The sequence below is a fragment of the Macaca thibetana genome, chromosome 12, assembly GCF_024542745.1.
Source record: "Macaca thibetana thibetana isolate TM-01 chromosome 12, ASM2454274v1, whole genome shotgun sequence".
Lineage (NCBI taxonomy): Eukaryota > Metazoa > Chordata > Mammalia > Primates > Cercopithecidae > Macaca > Macaca thibetana.
The window spans coordinates 83,897,198-83,922,945 of record NC_065589.1 but is presented as its reverse complement, the minus strand read 5'-3'; the positions used below and the strand labels follow the sequence as shown (position 1 = coordinate 83,922,945).

Here is a 25,748-nt window from a genome sequence, read left to right as displayed (position 1 = left end):
TCTGTGTTTTCTCCCAAGCATGTGTCGTCTTGACATGCAGCACAGCCCTTCTGCGGGCCTTTGTTCCCTGGGAATAGAACGTGAAGGTAGTGGAACGCAGTGGATTCTACTTCCAGCCCTGCTGCCAGCTCCTTGGGTTATTCATCTTCTCCTGGTTTGCACATAATTTGTGTGAAGTGATTAAAATGTTATATATATAGAATTGCCCTATACAGGAAGCCGGCTCTTAGAACTGGTGATGTGAGTGTAAAGGTCTAAGAAAGCAATGGTTCTTGGTAGAAAAGAGAAATATAGGTAAAGCAAAAAGGCAGGATGCCTGGTGGTGCCCTGCCTGGGTAATTTGTGAAGCTGCCATGTGCACACTGTGGAAATGAGAGCCTGTGATTCATGAAGCTGATAGAGAGTATAAATGCTCTGAGGTGGTCCAGGTTTGCTCTCTAAGCAATGAGAACAAAACTCTGGTGGAAGCCGAGCACATAGCTACGTACTGTTCAAAGCTGTGCAGCATAGCAGAGAAACACAGGTGCTCCTTACACAGGTAAGTGATTAAAGTCAGCACTTGAGGCAGAAGCCTTTGTGTCAGGTTACCCTTGAACATCCCTCAGATGGCTTAAATGCCATCTGCAGACATGCTGTCTGTTGATGGCACAGCCGTTGTTCTGCCATTTAAACAGATTGTTGTTTATTTGGATGAGTACCAGATAAAGTAGAGAGCTTGTACTCAGGACTACACTGTACCAGAAACACACACCTGGTACGCCAGAATCCCGTATGGGAGGGGCACATGGGGCCGAGACTGGCTGAGGGACCAGCAGATGAGTCTGTGCCACAGTTGGCGGTGCTGCCTCCTCCTTTTGGAGTACACACAGTGGAATGCAAGTGAGGTCATTGTGCCCTGGTCACAACGGCACCATAATGCCAGATAGAGGCGTCCTCTGAGAACACAGCGAGTATTATGGAGGCTTCTATCTTGGGCTGTTTGAAGTTTGTTTGATGTTTCACTAGGACTTTGGATGCAACACTTGGATGTTGAAGGTCTTTGGTAATCACAGAAAAATATATGCCCATTGTATGCATTGTAGAGTCTAGTGTTAACATTTGATACAGAAATGGTATGTGTTGAAGTGAGGCGTACAAACGAGAATCTCCTGTTGTGTCAGTCAGAAAGAGATTGTGGACTATAGCTCTTCGGTAAAAATTCAATAGAGATTTCTTTTCTCGAAAGTATTTTACAAAATAATTCACTTTTTTTCAGTTATACAGTTTCTATTAGAGCAGATATGCGCACTCTGAGTTAAATGAATATGTATGCACTCATATATATACATTAAAATTTGAATGTAGGCATGCAAAATATTCTCAGTAAATTTATTTGTTTTGTTTTTGTTTTTGTTTTTGCTTTTTTTGAGACAGAGTCTCACTCTGTTGCCCAGGCTGAAGTGCCGTGGAGTTATCTCATCTTGCTCGGCCCCCTGCAGCTCCCCCTCCCAGGTACAAGTGATTCTCCTGCGTTACCCTCCCTAGTAGCTGGGACTACAGGCAAATTCCACCACATGTGGCTAATTCTTGTATTTTTTAGGAGAGACAGGGTTTCGCCATGGTGGCCAGGCTGCTGTCGAACTCCTGACCTCAGGTGATCTGCATGCCGCGGCCTCGCAAAGTGCTGAGATGACAGGCGTGAGCCACCACACCCAGCCTTTTTTTTTTTTTTTTTTTTTCCTTTTTCTAAGAGGTTCTTGCTTTGTCGCTCAGCTGGAGTGCAACGGCACAATCACAGCTCACTGCATCCTTGAACTCCTGGGCTCCTGGGCTTAAGCAATCCTCCCACCTGGGTCTTCTGAGTAGCTAGGACTACAGGCACATGCCACCATGGCCAGGTACTTTTTTTATCTTGCATTTTTATAGAGATAGGATTCTGCTGTGTTGCCAGACTGGTCTCAAACTCCTAGCCTCAAGCTATCCCCTGACCTTAGCCTCCCAAAGGGCTGGGATTATAGGTGTGAGGTACCACGCCCAGCCAGAAAATATATATATATATTTTAAAGGTTGTGAAGTTTAAGCAGATTTTTTTCTTTTTAAACCTATGGCATTTAAAAAAATTTTTTTGAGACAGGGTCTTGCTGTGTCACCCAGGCTGGGGTCCTCTTCCTCCTGGGCCTAAGCAATCCTCCCACCTCAGCCTCCCAAGTAGCTGGGACCACAATCATGTGTCACCACATGTGGCTAATTTTTGTATTTTTTGTAGAGACAGGGTTTTTTTCTGTCTCACCCTGTTGCCTTCAGCCATATTGCCCATGCTAGTCTTGAACTCCTGGACTTGAGCAATCTTCCCTCCTTGGCCTCCCAAAGTGCTGGGATTACGGGCGAGAGAAGTTTGAGCAAATCTTAGCTGCATTAGATGAATTTCGTATATTGTCCCTTTTACTGCCTCCTAAACAGAAAAATTCTACCCAGGATATTGTATTGTAGGAAGACAGACAGACCTGGATTCAATCCCAAGTCCTTGTTCTTAGTAGCTCTGTTTCCTTGGAAGAGTACTAAATTAATGTCACTAACAGTTGATTTCCTCATTGAGAAAGGAGATAACCTATCTACCATATGGGTCTTTGCGAGGATTGGAAGGAATGTAAAGTGCCTGGCTTCTAGAATATATATGTTGAAAGAATGCTGCCCTTGTCATGTTCCATCAAACGGGTCCTGACATCTGAGATTGGGGTAAATCGCCCCTTCTGCCTTTTATTGTCCTCTCTCCTGTATCATCCTCTTTTGCCTTTAGTCTGTTTTTCACCTGGATAATGGAAAAGGCACCACTGCTTCAGTGCAGGACTCTTGAAATCTAATTGCTTGCAGGCACAGCAGTGCACTTGTAATCCCAACTACTTGGGAGGCAGAGGCTGGAGTATAACTTGAGCCACGGAGTTTGCGATAAGCCTGGGCAGCATAGTGAGACTCCAGTCTCTTAAAAATTTTTTGAACAAAAAAAATCTAATTGCTGACATTTGGACTTGGGTTAGCAAATATTGTTGAAACCATTAAAACCAAATTATTGATAATTGGGATCTGAGTTTGTGAATTGTGGGCATGGCTCTGTGGATGAGCTGAAGTATCATCTACAGCTTCTGTGGGAAGGGTCTTGCCAGATACTTAATTGGTTTTCATTTCCTGAAGTGTGTGTTGCTTCCAGCCAAATGCTTTATGCTTATTTATTCTTGGTCCTATTGCAGCTTTTATTAAAAGTGATAAAGATCAACCAGTGAACTAAGTTTTAGAGGAGTGTGAAAAGCAGTTCATAAGACAACGAGCTGATACCAAAGGTTTTGGGGAGTGAAGACAGGGAGCCAACGAAGCACCCAAGTGCCCTCCAGAGGGGAGGACAGATGTGGCCTGGCTGTAAAAGAGATGCGTTGCAGGGCTCACCTGAGTCCCATAAGATTGTCAGGAAGAAATGATATCAGTGACCAGGTCAAGGAGCTACCCATTAAATAGTTTCTGAGGATGTAATATTTACTAATATTTACCTGGTTTTAGGTTTTACTGTACGCTTACTTTTTCTTATAGTTTGTGATATTTTAACAGGCAAGCAGGTGATTTTACATCTTAACTGTAGCCTGAAATCTTGACTTACTGACACACTGTTGCTGGTAGAGTTCTGTGTGACACCCAGAAAGGAAAAAATAAAAAACCCGTTGAGTTCAACATGTTTCCCCTGAAATGAGCAAGAAACGTATATCAGACTGCTTAAGAGAATCCCATTTTTATTTGGATTTTGACACTCTTTTATTATTTTTATGGTATACTTTTCCTGTTTCTTTCAACCTGGAAATTATTAGTTTGTGTGCCCTTTGGGCTTTAAAATAAAGTTCCTTTTATTCTGTAGTCATCCCAAGAGCTCTTACTCCCCCAGTTCTCCTGGACTTGTTTTGGTGAGAGAGTGTTCTAGGATCCCTTTCATCATAAGAGGACATTGTATGGGTGGATATGATGACTTTGGGTGGTGATCTTTATTTTTGCAAATGACCTCAGAGGCACTCTGAGTTATTCAGTCTTTCACGCAGTGATTTCATGAGCATTCATAAACATTTGTTTTATACCAGTTTATTGAGCACCAGCCATGTGTTGGGCTCTGTACTAGAGATGTGGTGGATATAAAGGTAAATAAATACTTAGCTCTAAGCTCTGGGGACCTCCCAGTTTGGCAAGAGATGACAACAGTGAAGACATGGAGGTGTCTACAAAGTGTTGTGACCTCATGGAGAAGAGCGAGACTCTCCTTTCGGAAGCTGGTAAGGGTGTGTGTGTGTCCATGTGCGTGTGTCTTTGGAGGAGCCAGGGGTTTTATTCTTTTGGCGGTGATGTCCTATGACTGTTAAGCAGAAGAGGGATGAAATAAATAGATTTGGGTTCTAGGACGGTAACTGTTTCACACAGTCCTCCTCAGGGTTGAGACTGGGACTCCACGAGTCAAATGTAGTATAGTGGCTTAACTCTGCAGAGAAATGTGCAGTGAGGTGGAGGTTGATTTGAAGAGGTTTTAGGAAAAAGAATCTTTAGGTTGTGGTGACCAGTTTGTACATGAGAATTAGGGAAGGAAGAAAGTGCAGAAGAAAAGAGCTCAAGGCAGGGGCTTCCCAGTCCTTTTAATCTCATGGCACATATAGGAGATTTTTGAACAGCAAATGGGATCAATGAACTGTCCCTCGGGCACTGCCCCAGACCCTGCCCAATGGCCCAGAGAGCTGAAAGAATCCATATCCTGGCGTACCCTTCACTCATTTTTTGCATGCCATTGGGAAGCTTGCCAAGCTCCAGCTCGGTTTTCTAGATGGGTCAAGATTCAAAATACTCTGTTGTGCCTCATGGCTTTTTCTCCCCAATTTAATTTTCACAGTATTTCCAAGGTGGGTATTATTCCTGTGTTTTGGGTAAGGATTCTATGGTTCTGAAAGGTAGAATGTCAACCCTCATTGGCCCTGGGATTCCAAGTAATGCTGTTTCTGCCCTACCACAGGTGTAGTGTGCAGAGCCTGAGCTCAGGTTGCTGGCCTCAGGAGAGAAAAGAGGATTTTGAAATGGGGCATCTGAGGCAGAAGCTGTGAAGGTCAAGTGTGATAAGGAATGAAAAGTACCTGTTAGTGGCCGGGCATGGTGGCTCACGCCTGTAATCCCAGCACTTTGGGAGGCCAAGGTGGGCAGATCATCAGGTTAGGAGTTCGAGACCAACCTGACCAACATGGTGAAACCTGGTCTCTACTAAAAATACAAAAAAATTAGCTGGGCATGGTGGCATGCACCTGTAATCCCAGCTACTCAGGAGGCTGAGGGAGGAGAATCGCTTGAACCAGGAGGCACATGTTGCAGTGAGCCGAGATTGTACCACTGTATTATACGACAGAGCAAGACTCAGTCTCAAAAAAAAAAAAAAAAGAACCTGTTAGCTTTTGGAAATAGGGTAATTGATGACCTTTGAGCAGAGTCGGCAAACTTTTTCTGTCAAGGGCCAGAAAGTAAATATAATATCTCAGGCTTTGAGGGCCACACAGTCCCTGTTGCGACTATGTAACTCTGCCATCATAGTACAGAGCAGCCTTAGACAATACATAAATGAGTGGTCATGACTGTGTTCCAGTGACATTTTATGTATAAAAACACTCAGTGGTCCAATTGGCCCTGCTGTAGTTGGCCAATGTAACTTTTGCCTTAGGAAAGGAAAGGAGAAATGGAAACTTAGCATTTATTCAGAACTTACCATGTGCTAGACAGTGCATGAACATTTTCAAGCCTGCAGCTTAGGTATGAACCCCTCTTACAGAGAGTTGATGGAGAGCCCCAAGAGCTTAGATATACTTTGCTGAAGGTTAGACCACGCGTTGATAACCAGCTGGGATTTGAACCTCAGTCTAATTCCAAACCTGAGTCATTTTCACTTTACTTCATTGCCACCCGGAATAGTGGCCTTAGATCAGATCACTCTCTAAAGGTGCAGATGGCACAGAAGCCCTCACACTCTGCCTTTCCACCGTATCCTTCACATGACCTTCAGTGAAGCAGTGTTTGCTGCTTTACCTTCCTCTACGCCGAGGGTCCAAGGACTGTCAGGAACACAACCTAAATACAACATAGAAAGTAAAAGGACTCTCCTGTATGTGACGAGACCTCTTAGTTACCATTAAAGCTTGGGTGAACTTCTATTTTTACATTCAGAATAGCATTAGAATTATAGAGAAGTTGCAAAGAATAATGCAGAGTTCCCATGCACTCCATACCAAGTCTCCCGTTATTGACGTAGAACATTAGTATGACACACTTGTCACAGTTAATGAACTGATATTGACACCTACTAAAGTCTGTACTGTATTCCTGTTTTTTTTTTTTTTTTTTTTTTTTTTTTTTTTGAGACAGAGTCTTGCTCTGTTGCCCAGGCTGGAGTGCAGTGGCGCAATATCGGCTCACCGCAGGCTCCACCTCCCGGGTTCCCGCCATTCTCCTGCCTCAGCCTCCCGAGTTGCTGGGACTCCAGGCGCCCGCCACCATGCCCGGCTAATTTTTTTGTATTTTTAGTAGAGACGGGGTTTCACCGTGTTAGCCAGGATGGTCTCAATCTCCTGACCTCGTGATCCACCCGCCTCGGCCTCCCAAAGTGCTGGGATTACAGGCATGAGCCACCGCGCCTGGCCTATTCCTTTTTCTTTCTTTCTTTCTTTTTTTTTAAAAGCTTATACCCAATGTCTTTTTTCTGTGCCCGTATCCCAGAGGACACCATATTGCATTTAGTTGTCATGTCTTCTTAGACTCTTATTGGCTGTGGCGGTTGCTCAGACTCTCCTTGTTTTGATGACCTTGGCGGTTTTGGGGAGTACTGGGCTGGTATTTTGCAGGTTGCCCCTCTATTGGAGTTTTTTTCTACTGGAGTTTTTCTGTACTAGTGTTTTTCTCATGATTAGCTGTAGTTACGGGTTTTGGGACAGAAACCACAGAAGTGAAGTGCCGTCTGCTCCCATCTTTTGATGTACACAGTAGCTTCCTGGCTTATCCCCGTGTTGATTTTGATCACCTGGCCAAGGTAGTGGGTGCCAGGTTACTCCAAGGTGAAGTTACTCGTTTTCCTTCCCTCCTCCTGCCATATATTAACATGAACACATTTGTATGCATGCATAGATGCTGTATGTGGAGTGTGCTGTACTCTCCAGAAGGCAGGAAGTCACTGTGTGCAGCCCACGCTTAAGGGGCATGGTGGTGTACACCACCACCATGAGAGTGGAGGATCTATGTAAATTGTTTGGAATTTTTCTGCATAGGGGATTTGTCTTGTTTCCCATTTATTTCTATCAGTATGGATTCCCAGGAAGATGAACTCCCAGTGTTGTACTTGGGTGTGATTCAGGAATATGCAAGCCTTTCTGCCCCACTTCGTTGCCTTGTAAACTAAGTGAGGCTGAGATCAGTCCTCTCAGGCGCAGTCAGAGTCTGTCCTAAGATGGGGGTAGGGAGTTACTGTGCCTCAGTGGTTTACTTTCTCAATATAGACTGTTAGCCATATGTGTATTACCTGAAACCTTAAGGAGAAAGCATTTCTGGCCAGCCCGGAAAGGACACAAGCAAATGTAGCCTTGATGGTGGAGAAACGTCTCCAGCAGGGCTGTGCATCTGAATCAGCATTGAAGCAGCGCCACCTTGTGGTTGATGCTGAATGAGCGGTGTATTCTAGGAACATTTTCTGCCAGGCTCTGTGATTCTTACCCTGTCTGCAAGCTGTTCTGGTAGCTAAAGTACTTTAGAAAAGAAGAAATACTTTAAACTCTTAAAGAAAAAGAGAAGCTACCTTCTCGCTTCGCCTTTGTACATGACCTGGCACACATACAGCAAACACTTTAAAGTAAAAAGTCTCTGTAGTTACTTTGTTTGACATACTGTTAACCATGTATTTTCTGGTAAGCCTTTTTGTCTCTGATTGTTCAAAATTGTTCAATAGCTGAGGTGTAGAAGTAGAATAGGTTAGAACCCCAAACCTCTGTCGTATTTTTCTTTGGTATCGGCAGATTGAGGAGTTATTTTAATATTCATTATTCTTTGCCCCCAAATGTCTGCAGATGTTTTTGTACGCATGTGTGAAAGGTTTGAGCTTATGTAGGAAGTAGCCAGGAAGTCTACTGAAGTCCACTGTAATGTGTGGGAATGTGGAGCCAGTTATGATTAACAGCTGTCTGCATCCTGGATTGTTTAACCCATTGTTCACACCCACTCTTCAGAACCAGTGGTGGTGGGGGAGTTGGGAAGATTATTTAATATGACCTGTGGTTGACCTGATCAACTGTTAGCAGGTGCTAACATGGAGATCAGTTTCAGTTGGTTTAAAAAAAAATCAAGAAGCAGCCACTCTGTTGTAATAAATCATCGTATATTCAGGAATTCTAACTTTAATGTAAAATCTTGATCACCTGTTTTAGAGTAAGGTAAGCAATAACTGTAGTTGCTTTAACCAATAAAAATTCGACATCATCCTGAGCTGTAGTGTGTTTAATGTGGAAACCCTGTTCTCTGTTGTGTCCTGAATGCTGAACACTGATGGGAAGTCAGACACGGCAGCTGAGAGGTCACGATGGCCTGGGTTGCTGCAGGGGATGGCAGCAGGCACTCTTATGAGGTGAGCTGTGGCCATGACTCATCTGGCCCCTCTCAGTGATGTCACCGGTTACCTATGTAATCTGTGAGTGCAATTTGTCCTTTTTAGACTCTAAACAGATAATGGCTGAGCCCCCAAATATGGCTTTGCTGCTGCACTTGATGTTCGCAAGAGGGAAGAGGTGTTTCAGATAATGGAAAGCATGTGCTTGCCAGTGTGAGCTCATCACCAACGAGGTCAGAGGAGGACAGTGCCTCTTACTCACAGGCCCAACCTTCATACTGCCCTTGCTTTCAGTCTCAGGTGCAGCCTATTGTGGGATTGTTAGAGGCCACTTGTGTGTGGTCTGACATGCCAGCCCTCTGACCATGTGTGACAGGATTGTGGGCTACTCCTGACTTCAGAGATAGCATCTTGTACAGATGCCTCAGGTGCCAGAGGCACCCAGGAGTTGAGTCTGCTGGAGGACACAGACAAGGACATGGGTGACAACAGTGTATGTGCTGTGGGGAAAAGAGGACTGTGGTAGCACGTGTAAGGTTCTAGAATTCAGAGGGTAACAGAAATGAGATGGCAGTCCTTACCAGCAGGGCAGGCACTGTGCAATAGGGAGTAGACGGTGGTAGACTTGGACTTGAGGGAGTTGTTTTTTTGTTGTTGTTGTTGTTGTTTTTTTAAAGAGAATCTTGAACTTCCATTGAGTATTCTGAAAGGGAGAGATAGACTTTACATGGTAGAGGGACTGTTTTGAGCTTTTTGATGTGGAGAGAAGCATTTTATGCACAAATGATATGAATTTTGCATTGCTATTCAGTGCATTATGGTTAAAAATTTTAAATATGGCTTCCCACAAGCCTTAAAATTCAATGTGTCAATCTTGTGTTTAAAAATTTTTAATTATTTTTAGAATGAATTTCACTTAAAGCTAACAACTATGTATTTCAGGATAGAGTGTGGTGGCACGATGGATCATCACTCACTGCAGCCTCAACCTCCCAAGCTCAAGCGATCCTCCTACCTCAGCCTCCCAAGTAGTTGGGACTAAACAGGCACACACCACAACACCTGGCTAATTTTTGTTTTGTTTTGTAGAGATGGGGTTTCACTATGTTGCCCAAGCTGGTCTTGAACTCCTGAGCTCAAGCGATCCTCCTGCTTCTGCTTCCCAAAGTGCTGAGATTATAGGCATGAGCCATTGTACTTGGACTCTCCTTTCTCTTATACTTACATGATGGCAGTTGAGGCCCACCTGGATAAGCCCCTCATTTCAGGATCCTTAACTTAGTCACATCTACACAGATCATTTTTCCAAATCAAGTAGCAAATACCATATGTTCCCGGGAGTATGTCTTTGGGAACTATTGTCAGTTTACCACACCTTCCTAACACAAGGTAACCTCATGGTCTAATAACATGTTTGCCGGCGTGCTAGCTAGCATGTCCACATGTCCTGCCAGGAGAAGAAAAGAGAAGAGCAAAATGGGGCTTCTCCCAGCTGGCTCATCTTTGTAAACAGTCTTCCTTGAAATCCTATCCCATGCTGGCTCACCTCTCATTGGCTGTGTGGACCTAGCTGCCAAGGAGGCTGGGAAATGCAATTATTTATGCACTTAATTGCACTAGGGTGCTAAAGCATAATTTTCTCCGTTATTGTTGTTGTTTGAGACAGAGTCTCGCCCTTACCACCCAGGCTGGAGTGCAGTGGTGCAATCTTCACTCACTGCAACCTCTGCTTCCCAGGTTCAAGTGATTCTCCTGCCTCAACCTCCTGAGTAGCTGCGGTTACAGGTGCCCGCCACCACGCCCGGCTAATTTTTGTATTTTTAGTGGAGATGGGGTTTCGCCATGTTGGCTGGGTCTCTAACTCCTGACCTCTGGTGATCCGCCTACCTTAGCCTCCCAAAGTGCTAGGATTGTGAGCCACCACACCCAGCAGTTATCAGAAAGGCAATAGCATAATTCATTAATTAGGGAATCCAAAAAGATGTTAATGGTTTAACTAAGATTTTGGGTTACAGAGATTTATATTGTCTGCCAGAGAATTGCTATGGACAGGTATTGCTATGGACAGGAATCATTTGCACTGCCAAGTTTTCTGCTATTTACAGACCTGTAAACTAGTCAATAGAAATTCAGGAGTGTACACGCCTGTGGAAAGATAATGCCGGAGGGTCTGCTTTACATAAGCAATACCCTGGCCCACTGAAGGCACACCCTATTATCTCTTTTGTCCCGTTCCAAGTGTTTGATACTTTTTATTTATTTATTTTTGAGAGAGGCTCTCGTTCTGTTGCCCAGGCTGGAGTGCAGTGGCAGGATCACGGCTCACTGCAGCCTTAACCTCCCACGTTGAAGTGATCCTGCCACCTCAGCCTCCCGAGTACCTGGGACTACAGGCACACGCCACCACACCCACTTAATTTTTGTATTTGCTGTAGAGATAGGGTTTCACCATATTACCCAGGCTGGTCTGGAACTCCTGGCTCAAGCCATCTGCCTGCCTTGGTCTTTGAAAATGCTGGAATTACAGGTGTGAGCCACTGTGCCTGGCCTATTTTTTAAATAGTGAAAAATTAGGGCTTTCTTACAGAGGTGGAAGGAGATGATAGATGCTGGGGCTGGCCTTTAGCTGTTGCTGTCTCTACATGGGTCAGAGATGTTTACCCAGGATTTGAGACTTGGGTACTTCCTACAACTGGGTATCACTATTATTGGAGTGGCCAGACCCTCTTTTCTAACTAAAATACATTTTAATGTGTTTTTTTAAATTAACATACAACAAAATTGAACTTTTTTTCTCATTGTACAGATCTGTGACTGTCAAATGCAGAGCCGTGTAACTACCACAATCAAGATACCAGTTCTTTCACCCCAAAATATTCCCTCCTGCCACTCCTTTGTCGTCAACACCCAACTCCTGACAACCCCTGAACTGTTCTCCAAACCTATAGTTTTGCCTTTTCAGAATGTCACGTTTAGAATTGTGTATAACCTTTTGAGTCTGGCTTCTTTTACTTACCTAATGCGGTTGATTCATTCATGTTGTAGTGGATATCAATTCTTTGCTTTTTTTTTTTTTGCAGAGTAATACTGTTTCCCAAAGTGGTTCTACCATTTTGCATTTCCACCAACAGTAAGAGGGTTTCAGTTACTTTGCATCTTCAGCAGTTTTTATATTTTGTTTGTTTTTCTAAGCTTTAGCCATCCTAAAAGATGTGCAGTGGTAGCTCATTGTCCACACTGGTGCTTTTAATGGACTCAGTGCAACCTAGTCAGGTTGTAACTATGATCTGTAGCTAATCTTTGGACCTAATCTGATTAAACTCATAAATCCTATTAAGAGCAACAGTGCTTACAGGTGTTTTTCTATGGAGACGGTTGCATTCTGCATCTGTGTGCCCTGTTCTTGCTCTTGATCTCTGCACCCTGATCTTGGCCCATGAGTGTAGGTAGAGGATTCGCTTTGTGTGGATGTACGCAGATGCATGCCAGAGCAGGTAGGTGTGAGGATGGGGCTGGAGAGTTTCTTTCAGGTGCTTCCTTCTGATGGTGATTTTTTTTCCGTGTAGGGTGAAGGGTGGAGCGTGTATGTGTGTGCACCAGAGATTTGTTGGAGAAGGCTGGGGTAGTCTTGACCTGGTCACTGTGGAGGATGGAAACAGAGAGTGCTGTTGAGTGAGACATAGGACTGCTCTGGCTTTACCCTTTCCTGGCTGGTTAGGGAGGGGTCATGGAGCACCTTCTAATCGGTGGAACCTTTCAAGGGACCGGGACCCACGCTCCCCTCACCCCACCTCAACCCCTCCAACACCTCCCCATGCCTCCCTTCACAGTCCTCCCCTTACTTCCAAATCTCCTGCTCTGACAGAAATGAAATGGAATTCTGTAGTAGCCACTGTACTGAGTAAATATTGGAGAAGATACTCCCAAATTATAGGATTTCTTAGAAGTTACTAGTTTATAGCAAATGAGTGTAATTTACTCAAGCAGAAAAAAACTTTTTCTTATTGAAATACGTATTTGTGCGCCACCTGAGTACCTAGCTCTGTGCTAAACACTGTAAGAAAGCTAAACAGAGACAAAGTTATCTTCCTTCAGCTGCTTTTACTACATTTAGGAAATGGAGTGAAACCCCCTGCCTCCCGCCTCTGAGGTCCCATTCAGTGACGCCGGTCCTCCCCCGCGCCCTAGCCTCACATACAGCTCAGTCGCTGCCTTCCTCCCTCGCGCTGCTGTTTTTCCCAAGTCACTTAACATCACACTCTGTTTTGTCTTCATACTTGAATTTTGAGCTCTCTTGGGCTGTGGGCAAGGTCTTGCATAGCTACTGCAGACAGGCCATGCCAGTGGTTTTCAAACTTGGATGGGAGGCTGGGTGAGGTGGCTCACACCTGTAATCCCAGCACTTTGGGAAGCTGAGGCTGGTGGATCATTTGAAGTCAGGTGTTCAAGATCAGCCTGGCCAACATAGTGAAACCGTGTCTTTACTAAAAATACAAAAATTTAGCCGGGTATGGTGGTGCCTGTCTGTAGGAGGCTGAGGCACAAGAATCACTTGAACCTGGGAGGCAGAGTTTGCAGTGAGCTGAGATCACGCCACTGCACTCCAGCCTGGGCGACAGAATGAGATTTTGTCTCAAAACCCAAAAACAATCCTGAGTGGGGCATGGGAATCACTTTGTGGTCTGGAGAGGGGCTGAGAATTTTCATGTCTGTCAAGTCCGCAGGTGGTGCTGTTGCTGTTGGTCCAGGGGCTGGTCTGAACCCACAGGGAGAGAAAATTCTCAAGGATCCTGCCTTCTTTTTGGAGTCAGTTACTTCATGCAGTGGAGGGCTCATTTCCGGCTTGTGCAAATAACAGAAGAGCCCTGTGGCTTAAGGCCTACTTCCTGAGTTCCTTAGACAAACTCTGAAATTAACCATTTTAGGAAGATGGATCTTTCTTCCAGGGATATCTTTAAATCAAAGTTTGTGGCTGTTCAATTGTTTTTAACTCTTTGCTTAACCATTCCTGCAAACCTAAGGAAATCAGCTGCAATTTTTTTTTTTTTTTTTTTTTTTTTTTTGAGACAGGACCTCACTTTGTCACCTAGGCTGGCAAGAAGTAGGTGGGACTCCAGGCACGCACCACCATGCCCAGCTAATTTTTGTATTTTTTTTTAGTAGAGATGAGGTTTCACCATGCTTCCCAGGCTGGTCCTGAACTCCTGGGCTCAAGTGATCCTCCCACCTCAGCCCCACAAAGTGCTGGGATTATAGGCGTGAGCCACCATGCCCAGCTGGTATTAGATTCTTTATGGTACATTATAATTACTACCAAAGTTAGTGGAAGTAAGAGCTAGAGATTTCCTCCCTGTGAGCTCACAACCAGGCATGAATGAAAATAAGGCTTAGGTGGAGTTCTGCCCATACAGATTTATTAGTAGGCTGTCACAGCGCATCCACACAACCTGCTTTATATACCTGGTGAGGCTCCAGCTTTGTCCTTTTCAGGGGTCTGCTCTGACAGCAGCTTGCATTTAGTGTTTACCTGTAGCACATGAGACAGTATTTCATAGACATTGTGTCAGTGTTTTATTGCTGCCCTGAGAAACTACTACAAGCTTATGCTTATCTTAAATCTATTATCACAATTCTTTAGGACAGAAGTCCAGGCACAGCTGGCTCTCTTCTCTAGGTTTCCTGAGGCCAAAATCAAGACAGTAGCAGGGTTGTATTCTGTTAAGGCTCAGGAGATGAACCACTTCCAGGCTCATTCAGGAGGGCAGAATTCGGTTCCATGTGGCTGTAGGACTTCTGTCCCCATTTCTTCCTTTCCTTTCCTTTCCTTCCCTTTCCCTTCCTTTTCCCTTCCGTTTCCCTTCCGTCCGTCCGTCTTGCTCTGTCGCCCAGGCTGGAGTTTAGTGATGTGATCTCGGCTCACTGCAACTTCCAACTCCTGGGCTCAAGCGATTCTCCTGCCTCAGTCTCCCGAGTAGCTGGGATTACAGGTGCCCACCACCATGCCCAGCTAATTTTTGTATTTTTAGCAGAGATGGGGTTTCACCATGTTGGTCAGGCTGGTCTTGAACTCCTGACCTCAGGTGATCCACCCACCTCAGCCTCCCAAAGTGCTGGGATTACAGGCGTGAGCTACTGTGCCTGGCCTGGGTCCCCATTTCTTTACTGGCTGTCAGCTGAGGATTCTTCTCAACTTCAGAGGCTGCCTGCATTCCTGTTTGTGGTTCCCTTCCTTCATCTTCAATGCCAGAAAGGTGGCTTCCTTCTCACACTTTAGTATCTGACCCTCCCTCCTGCCTCATCTCACTTCTGCTTTCGAGGGTCTGTGTGATTATAGTAAGCCTACCCAGATAATCCAGGATAATCTATTTTAAGGTCATCTAATTAGTATTCTTAATTCCATCTGAAGAGTCCCTACGTGGCTGTACCCAGATTGTGTTTGATTCAGTAATGAGGGGATGGGAATCTTGGAGTGGTATCTTTAGAATTTGGCTCACCAAAGGCAGAATTCAGGTTTTCCCGCCATTTTACATCAGGGATCTAACAATTCCTAGGAATCAGCAGCTGGACCTGGGGCCATTTACTTATCAAACCTGGGCACCATTTTTACCTTGAGCCTTATATTTCTGAGGCTGATTACATTCTGGCCTGCTAGATTTTTATACTTGAGTCACACACAGGCAGAGTGTTTCTGACATTTCCAGTCAGCCCTCTTACCTCAAATATCATGCATTTCACCACTGAAAATGTTCCATCAGCTGTAATACTAATTAACAAAGTCAGTAATTTAACCAATGTGAAAGCCCATTTCTGACCCAAAGTATACTAATTAACATAACCTGCTGTTGGTTGGTGAAGAGGTGAGCTAGCTGACTGACTTGCAGTAGTGTCTCTTGAGTGTGGCTTTTTGATTAAAAGCCGGTGAACTACTCTTGGAGCCTGTCTTCCAGATTAAGACAACTCGTTGCCTTTAGGCAGTTGCTTACAGCCACTGGACATACATTTATATCCCAGCTTATGTTGAAGTGTTTTGAAATAAAATTCAAATTTAGTAGTAGACTCTTGTCATCTTAACCGAGAGCATCGAGAGAGCTCAGTCATGTCTGTGGTTCTCAGCTTTGTGCCTGGTATGCAGTGGATGTGTCACAGATATTTGTTGAGTAAATAAAATGAATTAATGCATTTCCATGCTTTCATATATAACAATTTTAGTATACGAACAGCATGACAGATTGCATTGGAAAAAAGCAGAAATATTATTCAAGTTACTTTGTTGTACTAGGAGCTTATTGTACTCATGATACTATAAACATGTAGACTACAAACTGGGACTTGAAAGTGTTAACATTTATTTTAATGATGCCTTATTGAAAGGAGCATGGCTACAAAAATCCCATCAAAAAGTGGATGAAGGACATGAAGAGACACTTCTCAAAAGAAGACATTTACGTGGCCAACAAACATAAAAACAGCTCAACGTCACTGATCATTAGAGAAATGCAAATCAGAACCACAATGAGATACCATCTCACGTCAGTCAGAATGGCAGTTATTAAAAAGCCAACAAACAGATGCTGGTGAGGCTACGGAGGAACAAGAACTCTTTTACACTGTTGCTGGGAATGTAAATTAGTTCAACCATTGTGGAAGACAGTGTGGCAATTCCTCAAGGATCTAGAACCAGAAATACCATTTGACCCAGCAATTCCATTACTAGGTATATACCCAAAAGAACATAAATCATTCTGTAAAGACATGTGCACACATATGTTTATTGTGGCACTATTCACAATAGTAAAGATGTGGAATCAACCCAAATGCCCATCAATGATAAACTAGATAAAGAAAGTGTAGTACCATGGAATACTATGCAGCCACAAAAAGGAACAAGATCATTCCCTTTACAGGGACATGGATGTAGTAATGAGAACACATGGACACGTGGAGAAGAACAACACATACCGGGGCTTGTCGGGGCATGGGTGGGAGGGAGAGCATCAGGATAAATAGCTAATGCATGCAGGGCTTAACACCTAGGTGATGGGTTGATAGGTGCAGCAAACCACCGTTGCCATGTTTACCTGTATAATAAACCACATTTTGCACATGTATCCTGGAACTTAAAATACAATTTGGAAAAAAGGAGCATGGCTCCATTTTGATATACTGTTTTCCTCCTAGATTGTGAACATTTACATCCTCACAATGTCTTAGGCGTTGCACCAATGAATAAAGGCTGTCCGCCCTTTCCCAGTGGATCCTTGCAGATGAGGTATTTGAAATAAATAAAAGGAGGCGTACTAAGAGTGGTATCAGGTGACTTTTGTATTCTCCTCACCATCAGCAGGTGACACTTTTTTTCTCTTGCCTTCTGTTTTTTTCTTCCCTAGAATTGCAGTCTGAATTTCCCTAGATCTCACTTGTCTTTGGATTAGGATGAGGTCCCAGTAGTAGTAACTCAAATCGCACTGATGTGTTGCCACTACCTTTTTATACAAGGCCCCAGGCCCCTGTAAAAGTGTTCCTGGATGCTTCTGGAAGTACCCAGAGGGTGTCTGCTGGGATAGCTGGTGCACTTCTCTTTCCAGGTGCCTTGTCCTTCATCCACACCCTGTACCCCGGGAGTTGTGGGGGGCCTGGTGCTGCCTTTTGTCATTCCCTGGAGGAGAGCTGTCAGCAGTTTAGTTATTTAATCCCCTTCTGCCTCTCATGGGAGATATCCAAGGGATGGATGCCAGGCAGTGTTTGAAATTGCCCTCCTGTTTGGCCAAGGTTTTCCACTTTGGTCAGTTCATTTTCTGTCTCCTTCCCCCAGGGTGAGTCTTCCCAAGAAGCTCTTACCCTGTAAGATGGTGTCTTTGGGCAGTGCCTTCTGTCCCCCAGCTGTGCCTCAACTTAGGCAAGGGACAAAACCACAGGGAATCAGCCCATGTTCCTATTACAAAGACTCCTTTTATGTCGCAGACTTGGGTAGGCCAAGTCGTCTTTTTTCAGTCCCTAAGTGCATGTCGCTTCATTCTCCTCCCTCACCAAGCACTCATTTGTTCTTGGGGGGGTGGTGCAGGTACTAGAGGAAAAGGGGTCACACTTTTGAAGCTCTGTCTGGATGTCTTGCTCCTTAAAATCCAAGACTCATCTGGTAGTTTACCACTGTTTGCCATTAGGAATTGGCTATTTAATGCCATTTGCCTTAGTGGTAAAGGTTCCCCCTGCCCCCCGAAATATTCTCTTTTCTCTTTATTTTCCTCATCTTGTGAAATTTCCCACTGTGGAATGAAAACCTAGATCAGATAAAATCGGCAGGAACCTTTACTGTGAAAGTTCAGGATGCTAAAAAATCCCTAAAATGATTGATAACACACAGTGTCACTTTTCGCAGTCTCCAGATACCATGAAAAATGTAAGATCTACTTTAAATGCAATAAGTAGCCTCAGGTGTTCTGTGTCCCAAATATTGCTTTCATATAAATATATAATTATCTTTAACTGAAACACTCAGAAATGAAAAGAATCCCTGCCCTTCTCCCTTTCACTGCCTCGAGATAAAGCTGGGTTTGGTTTATTTCTACCATCCCTTTTAAAAAATACTCCTTATGTGGCAGTTTCTAAGCAGCAAAATAGTCAGCTGTGTGATTAAAATGTCAAAAAGCGGGAAAACTGGCCGCTGGGAAAGTCTATTTGGAGATTTATATAAAGGCAGAATTCTGAATGGGGGACTGCTGTACCTCCTGGGCTTCTGAGTGGAGTGATTAAGGGAGGGTTCTGACCACATCCTTCCAGACTGACACAGGCCCTGCTACACAATTAAAGAAGCTGACAGGTGCTTGGGTTTTGAGGTTTTGGTTTTTTGTTTGTTTGTTTGTTTTTTCTTTCTTTCTTTTGCAAGCTGCATACTTGGTACCTATGAGTTTATGGCTGTTTAACATATTTTTGGCACTTTGTTGTTTTTAATTTTAAGGGTCTTTTATAACTTTGAGATCTACTTTCCCCTGTATCACATAGTGGAGATTATGAGGGGAGGGGCAGTGGCTTGGGGAAATTGGAATGAGGAGAAGGATCTAGAGTTCAGGTGAAGTAGCTTTAATTTATGATGGAGGATAATGCCCGTTTATCTTAATCTTGTAAACGGAACACGTTGGTGCTCCACTCACACCAAGTGGGTGCACCCCACTTAAACCTGACCACTGGAGTGGGTGGTGAACAGTGGTCTTCCCTAGAGACCCCATTTGTGCTACCAAAGTGTCATCTGTGGTCCCAGCCCACACCTTGAACATCAGAATCTGCATTTGAAGCCTGGGCACATTACAGCTGGAAAAGTGGCAGCAACAGGATACCAGTGCCGGGGCAGCGGGGGACTGGGAGCCCAGCCCTGGAGACGTGTCAGCTCCTAGAGGAGCTGGTTGTCAGCTAATACCTGATGGTCTTTCCTTGTTCTTGTTGTTGTTGTTTATGTTTTTATCCACAGACAAGTCTTGTCTTGTTTTTAAGAGCCTCCTGCCTTAAAACATACCCAGTAGCTGGAATATCATGCTTTCTGGGTAATTATTATGTAGTATTACATTCTGGTTAATTTGGGGGGATTCACCTTATAACACTTGGTTTAATTGAAGGGGGAAGTTAAAAGTAGCTTATGCTTGAGTATTTTGTTTTAAACAAAAAGTTGTGAGGGGAAAGGTGCTGGGCAGTAGTTTTCCCCGAGGAGGGGTTTGGGGAGATGGATTTTTCAGTCTAGATCTCTGCTGATCAGGACTGTGGCCGCTTTATGTGGGAGAGTGTTCCATATAGATGGCACAGTGATTAGTGTCATTGTGGTTTAATAGGTGGTCATGTGAGATTAGTGCTTGGTGACTGTGATGGCTCCTGACCATGTGGCCTGCAGCTATTCTGTAGCCACAGCCTGTTTAGCTGCCCACATCATGGGCTCCAAGTGTCCCCTGTCCCAGTAGCCTTTTGTGTAATAGAGGCAGTATTACTTTTCTTTCTGTAGGGCGTTTCTTCTTTTCTCTCATTCCCTAGTTTGTTTTTTAAAGAGACAGGGTTGCACAATCATAGCTCATTGCAGCCTCAAACTCCTGGGTTCAAGCAATCCTCCCAAGTAGCTGGGACTACAGGCGTGCACCACTGTGCCCAGCTCAGAGTTCCTTTCTTAACCTGTGTCAGTCGCTGTCTTTCAGGGTAGGTCTTTCCTCACCTGCCTGGTGTTCCTTGGCTCCTTATTTGTATATAAGGTGCTAAAAGCTGATTGAAAGGGGTATGTTGAGGGCAAGCTGTGCTGCAGCATGATGGTCAGGGATCTCCCTTTCTTGGGGTAGAGGAGTCCCCACCTGTGACTATCTTTAGGCCTTCTTCTCTTGATGAGCTTCTCCAGAGAGGAATCCTCCCATCTCTTCCTGCCGTGGCCTGTAAGCTTTGCTGTCAGATCTCATAACTGGGGGCTGGGGTGGGGGAGATACATCTCGGGCCCATCAGTCTGCATATAGCATTTTTCTTAATCTACTTTTTCCTTAGCAGTTACAAGTTTTAAAAAAAACACGAAAAGAAAAGAGCACTCATGAGTTAGCTCTTGAATCTCTCTCCATGTTCTTAGAATTGAGCCTTTTTCCAGAGAATAAACTTGGCCTCCAGGATGAGGGAGTGGAAGGGATGCTCCAGGCTTAAGAAATGCTGGGGTGGGGGGTCTCACTTTTCCTTCAGTAGTTTTCAACCAGCCGCGCTACTGGATGTCACCCGTGCCCCTGCCTTCTGACGGGCCTGCTGTCACGAAGGCCTCTGGCCTGGGCTCCCCCTCCCCCCGCCCCCACTCAACACTAACCTTTATGCTCTGTCTGCTCCACTGCTCCTTGGCAGTCTGTTTCCTAGATTCAGAGGCTTGGTTTCTGGCCAGTGGCTCTTTCTCCTTTCCTCACTGGTCTCTGTTTAATCTTTTTGCTACAACTTTAATGTTGTTTTGAGAGTGAGTGGAGGCAAACACGTATCATCTGTTCGGTTCAATGCAAAGTATGCACAAATTCTCTAATGAGTGATTGTGGGGGGACAATAAAACCTATGGCTATAAATTTATCTTGTTCTATAGCATTTGAGGTTCAGCTGTTTGTGAAAAGCAATTTAAATACAAGGATCATGCAGGAGAACAGTTGTTTATATTCACTTAACATTTCCTCGAGTGAAAGGGAAGATCAGAGACAAGTAGGATGCATACATGATTTGCTGCCTCTGCAGCCAGCATCCATGGATGTTGATGACTGGGTGGTGGAAGTTCCCAGTGCCTGGGCTTTTTCTAGAATTGCATGTTTAATCCAGATTTCATAGTTGTAGAAGTGCTCAATGGTGATTCAGGGCATGGGCTTCAAAACTGCATAGACCAGGGTGTGAATTCCTTCCTGCTTTGTCATGTGTGGGCCGTGTTCAGATGAGAACAACTTATTTGAACTTCAGTTTCCTGACCTAAAAATGAAGGAAATTGTACTTTTCTCCCAAAGTTGTTAGGAATGAGTGAATTAATGTATGTGTGTGCTTTGCCTTGTGTGACCACTGAATATATGTTTTACTTACTTTGGTATATTCTAGGTCTCCTTTCGTATGTGACATTCCTGTGATTTACTGTGCCTGGGAACAGGCACAGTAACAGGGCCTGGTCTTTGTGCGTGGGTTTTCCCCTTTTAGCAAGAGGTTCATTCACTCACCTTTAGGGTCTGGGACATAGTAAGGCCTGAGTTAGGGGACATGAGGAGGGAGGGGTTTTGTTTTGTTTTGTTTGAGACAGAGTCTCACTCTGTCGCCCAGGCTGGAGTGCAGTGGCGTGATCTCAGCTCACTGCAACCTCTGTCTGCCAGGTTCAAGCGATTCTCATACCTCAGCCTCCCAAGTAGCTGGGACTGCAGGTGCATGCCACCATGCCCAGCTAATTTTTTTTTTTTAAGTAGAGATGGTGTTTCACTATGTTACCGGAACTTGTGAGGCAGTCCGCCCGCCTTGGCCTCCCAAAGTGCTGGGATTACAGGTGTGAGCCACCGTGCCAGGCCTGGGTGCAGTATTTGAACCTAGGTCTGCCCAACTCACGAGTCCCTGCGTTGAGCATCCTGGCTTCTCAGGGTTGAGTCTTTCTGTGAGTGAGGGATTGGATCTGAATAGAACCGTTCCAAGACAATTAAGCAGGCAGGCACGTGGATGCTTTCTGAAGGCTCTGGGTGACACTGGGTTCCAGGATCCAGACATTTACAATAACCATCATACATTAATGTAATAGCCCACATTTTAAGAAAGTGCTTACTATTAGAGAATATTTTTAAAGACTCTGCTGGGTAGGTAGATTGGAGCCTGGAAATAGATCTCTTTAGATTTGCTGTTACTGTACCCTAAAGAGTTAAGGGGAGCAGAAATACAGGCACTTGTTGAACAGTGGCCATGCCTTCTCATTGGACAAATCATCAGGCAATAATAACAAAGAGATTTACCGCCTCAGGTCCTTCAAATGGACGAGGGCAGATGAAGGGAAAAGATGTCAGCAGTTTATTTTACCTTAGGGAGTAAGTGGCAAACCAGAAGTGTATATGAGTTCTTGTCTTTGAGTTCTTATCTTTGTTCTGGTTCCTTTTTTTCTTTTCTTTTCTTTTCTTTTTTCTTTGAGAGAGGGTCTTGCTCTGTCACCTTGGCTGGAGTGCAGTGGTGCAATCACGGCTTACTGCAACCTCCAACTTCTGGGCTCACGAGACCCTCCTACCTCAGCCTCCTGAGTAGCTGGGACTACAGGCAAACACCACTATGCCCAGCTAATTGATTCAATTTGTATCTGCCCTATTCAGGCCCTTCTTTCTAGTTTATGTCTCTTACACAGCAAGTAGTTTAGCTCCACCCCCAAACCCCCACAAGTCTTTTTCCCTATGCATATTTACATGTGGATATATATATATATATGTTGTAGATAAAGTCTGGACACTGTTGAATAGCCTACATCCCACACTTAGATTGCAATTATATGTTCCCTTCCCCCGTAACCATTCCATTTTAATCTTTGTAAAAGTTCCCTTTATGACAGGGTTAAATTATGAAGACTGCCATGTGATTAAATACTACATGAATCATTTAAAAGGGATGGCTCCTAAAGTTTGAAACACCATTCTTATTTGTAAAGTAGTATTAGCTTATTTGATAACAGTCTAGTTTAAGATGTAGTACACCCATGTAGCTGGCTAGGAATTAGATTATTTTTATAGTAGTATAAATGCTTTTGCAGTATGCCTTTAGATGGCAGCATCTCTCACCGTAAACCATCTTTTGAACAGAATTTCTTAGATGCAGAAGGCATTTGAGACAGAAGGATGGTCTGTCTGCATCACCCCATCATGATGCAGTGGTGGAACTGGGCCCCTGGGACTGTCAGAGCTATGGCCCAGGGCTGAGAAGAGGGGAGAGTTGTAGATTCCTGCCTGCATGTCTTCCACTACCCCTTCTCTTACTGATGTAAAATGTTTCCTATCTCTGTGGTCTTGCTAAAAGCCACTTTAAGGCAACCAAGGAACACAAGAATCAAGGGAGTGATTGTGGACCAAAATGTAACAGAAAGGCATATTTTCTTTATTTTGAGACATGGTTTCACCCTGTTGCCCAGGCTAGAATGCAGTGGTGTGATCTTGGCTCACTGCAACCTTTACCTCCTGGGCTCAAGTGATCATCCCACCTCAGCCTCCTGAGTAGCTTGGACTTCAGGCACACATCACTATGCCCAGCTAACTTTGTTTATTTTTTATAGAGACAAGGTCTTCACTGTGTTGCCCAGGCTTGTCTCAAACTCCTGGGCTCCAGTGATCCTTCTGCGTTGGCCTAAGTGCAAGAATTACACGTGTGAGCCACCACGCCTAGCCTTTTAATTTTTTTTAAGCAGTTTTGTTTAGGTATAATTCACATCCATACAGATCACCCATTTAAAGCATACAGTAGACTAATTTTAAATATATTCATAGAGTTGTACAGCCATCCCTACGACCTAATTTTAGAACATTTGTTTACTCTAGAAAGAAGTCACATATCCCTTACCATTACCCCACAGGCCTGCATAGCCTGCATAACCCCCAGCCCCTGGCAACCATTTATACTTTCTGAAAGATTTGGCTATTCTAGGCATGACATATGAATGGAATCATGTAGATCCTTTGTGACCGGCTTCTTTCACTTAGCAGAATGTTTTCAAGCTTTATCCATGTTGTAGCATGAATCAATACTTCATTCCTTTCTACTGCCCAATAATATTCCATTGTGTGAGCAAAGCACATTTTGTTGTCATCATTTGACGTACCTTTAGCTAGTACAAATGGCATTACTATGAGCATTTGGGTACAAGTTTTTGTGTGAACATATATCCCCATAGGAGTAGAACTGCAGGGCCATGTAGTAACTCTGCCCTTAACCTTTTGAACAACTGCCAAACTGTTTTCCAAAATGGCTGCATCATTGCATGTGAGGGTTCCATCCAGTCTTACGAAGAATTCCAGATTTTCTGATGATAAGCTGGGACTGTGGGAACAGGAGGTGGGAGATAAGCCTGTCGGTCTCTCGTATGTCTGACCAGCTGACTGGCTGCTGTGCCGCGCACAGTTACTGTGCGTCACTAGCTAGATAAGATACCTGCAGAGCATGCTGCTGTTACAGGCTGGCTGTTTGTAATCTTGCCTCCCAACTTTAGAGATACCAAGCAACCAAATCATCTTTGTCTCATCCTTGTGCCAGTTAGAGGAAAATCATAAAACCCTTCGTCACAAGCCGTCCAGGTTTGAACATGTCAGAATCACCCACTTGACCAGCGAAGACAGCTGTAGTGACTTCACAGCAAGAGAGCAGCTTTTGTTTTTGTTAGGGTTTACATTCTCAAATCTGAGCTTACCCTTTTCTTCTTTGGCAGGCCAGACTGGACGTTCCCTCGCCTGTACTGAAATTACGTGTGTGTGTGTGTGTGTGTGTGTGTGTGTGTGTGTGTGTGTGTGTGTGTTTAAGGGAGGGGAAGGGACTGGCTCTTCCTCTAGGCATATTTGGGTCCTGGTAAGGACACACACTGTACATTCCAAGGCTTTGTTTGCATCTGGAAAACATTAGCCACACTCAGAGATCTTTCCCACTACAGGTCCCGTCAGGAAGCCCAAGTATGTGGAAAGCCCCAGAGTGCCTGGAGATGCAGTTATAATGCCATTCAGAGAAGTATCCAAGCCAACAGAGCCTGATGAGCATGGTAAGAACATGTTTTCAGTGATTCCCCCCTCCCCCAACCAAAGATTTTATACAATGACACTTCATTTCTGAATTAAACTTGAGTGCCCTTGCTGTACTGCTTTGCTGAGAATGTATTTGGGAGCTATTTTCCCCTCCGGCAGTTACAGAGATCTGTTTAGCTAACACACATTCTTGGAAATTGTATACCTGGTATAGAAAAGTGGGTACATATGCATTATTTAAGGATTGAGTCCTCTTTCCTCTGAATTTTGACCTACCAGGTCTTGGAGGATAGGAAGCATCACCCAGTGGATTGCTTCCAAGATTTTGTTTTGTTTTTAATACTCTACTGCTTGAGAAAATTCAACAACAGGCTTTGGCTGAAAAGCTGAAACTTTAACTGGACAAAGCATGTAATTGCTAGCTTTAAAAAAAGCATTTGGTGTCTTTTGAAGGCTGCTTTTTTTTAACATGTAAAGTTTTTCTTTAGGGGATGTTGAAGTAGGAGCAAAAAAAAATCCAAATTGATGGGAATCTTTTTAAAGACATTTTATATGTATATATATTTTATACCTGGAAATATGTGTGACATTACAAATTTGTAGCATTTAACAGATGTATTCATAGTTGTTTATTTTTAAAAATTAGTTTAAGAATTTACCTGTTTGTTCCTTGCTGGGGAGTCCCCAACTCACATCTCTCTTGCCTTTAATTTGGGTGTTTTGAATTTCTACCCTGTTTTTCTGCAGAAACATGGGACTAGGAATCTTGTTGTATGTAAAGGGGCTTGCTTTATCCTCAGTGTGGACACAAGTTTATGTAGCAAAGCTGAAAGAGAACTTGGGAAAGAGAACTCAACCATATTTTTACTTTGGCATATCTGGCACCCTCCTCTGCCTAATTGTGGGTGGTGGGAGATACAGACCCT

At 44.1% G+C, this 25,748-nt stretch overlaps 1 protein-coding gene across 10 annotated transcripts in view; it reads left to right on the top strand.

Moving 5' to 3' along the window:
• Positions 1-25,748, top strand: part of TANC1 (tetratricopeptide repeat, ankyrin repeat and coiled-coil containing 1) — a 265,598-nt gene that overhangs the window by 143,358 nt on the left and 96,492 nt on the right. For all 10 annotated transcript variants that reach the window (XM_050751850.1, XM_050751849.1, XM_050751844.1 and 7 more), the window contains one exon: positions 24,735-24,839. In XM_050751850.1, the coding sequence (XP_050607807.1) occupies positions 24,735-24,839 (105 nt within the window). The remainder of the gene's footprint in view (positions 1-24,734; positions 24,840-25,748) is intronic.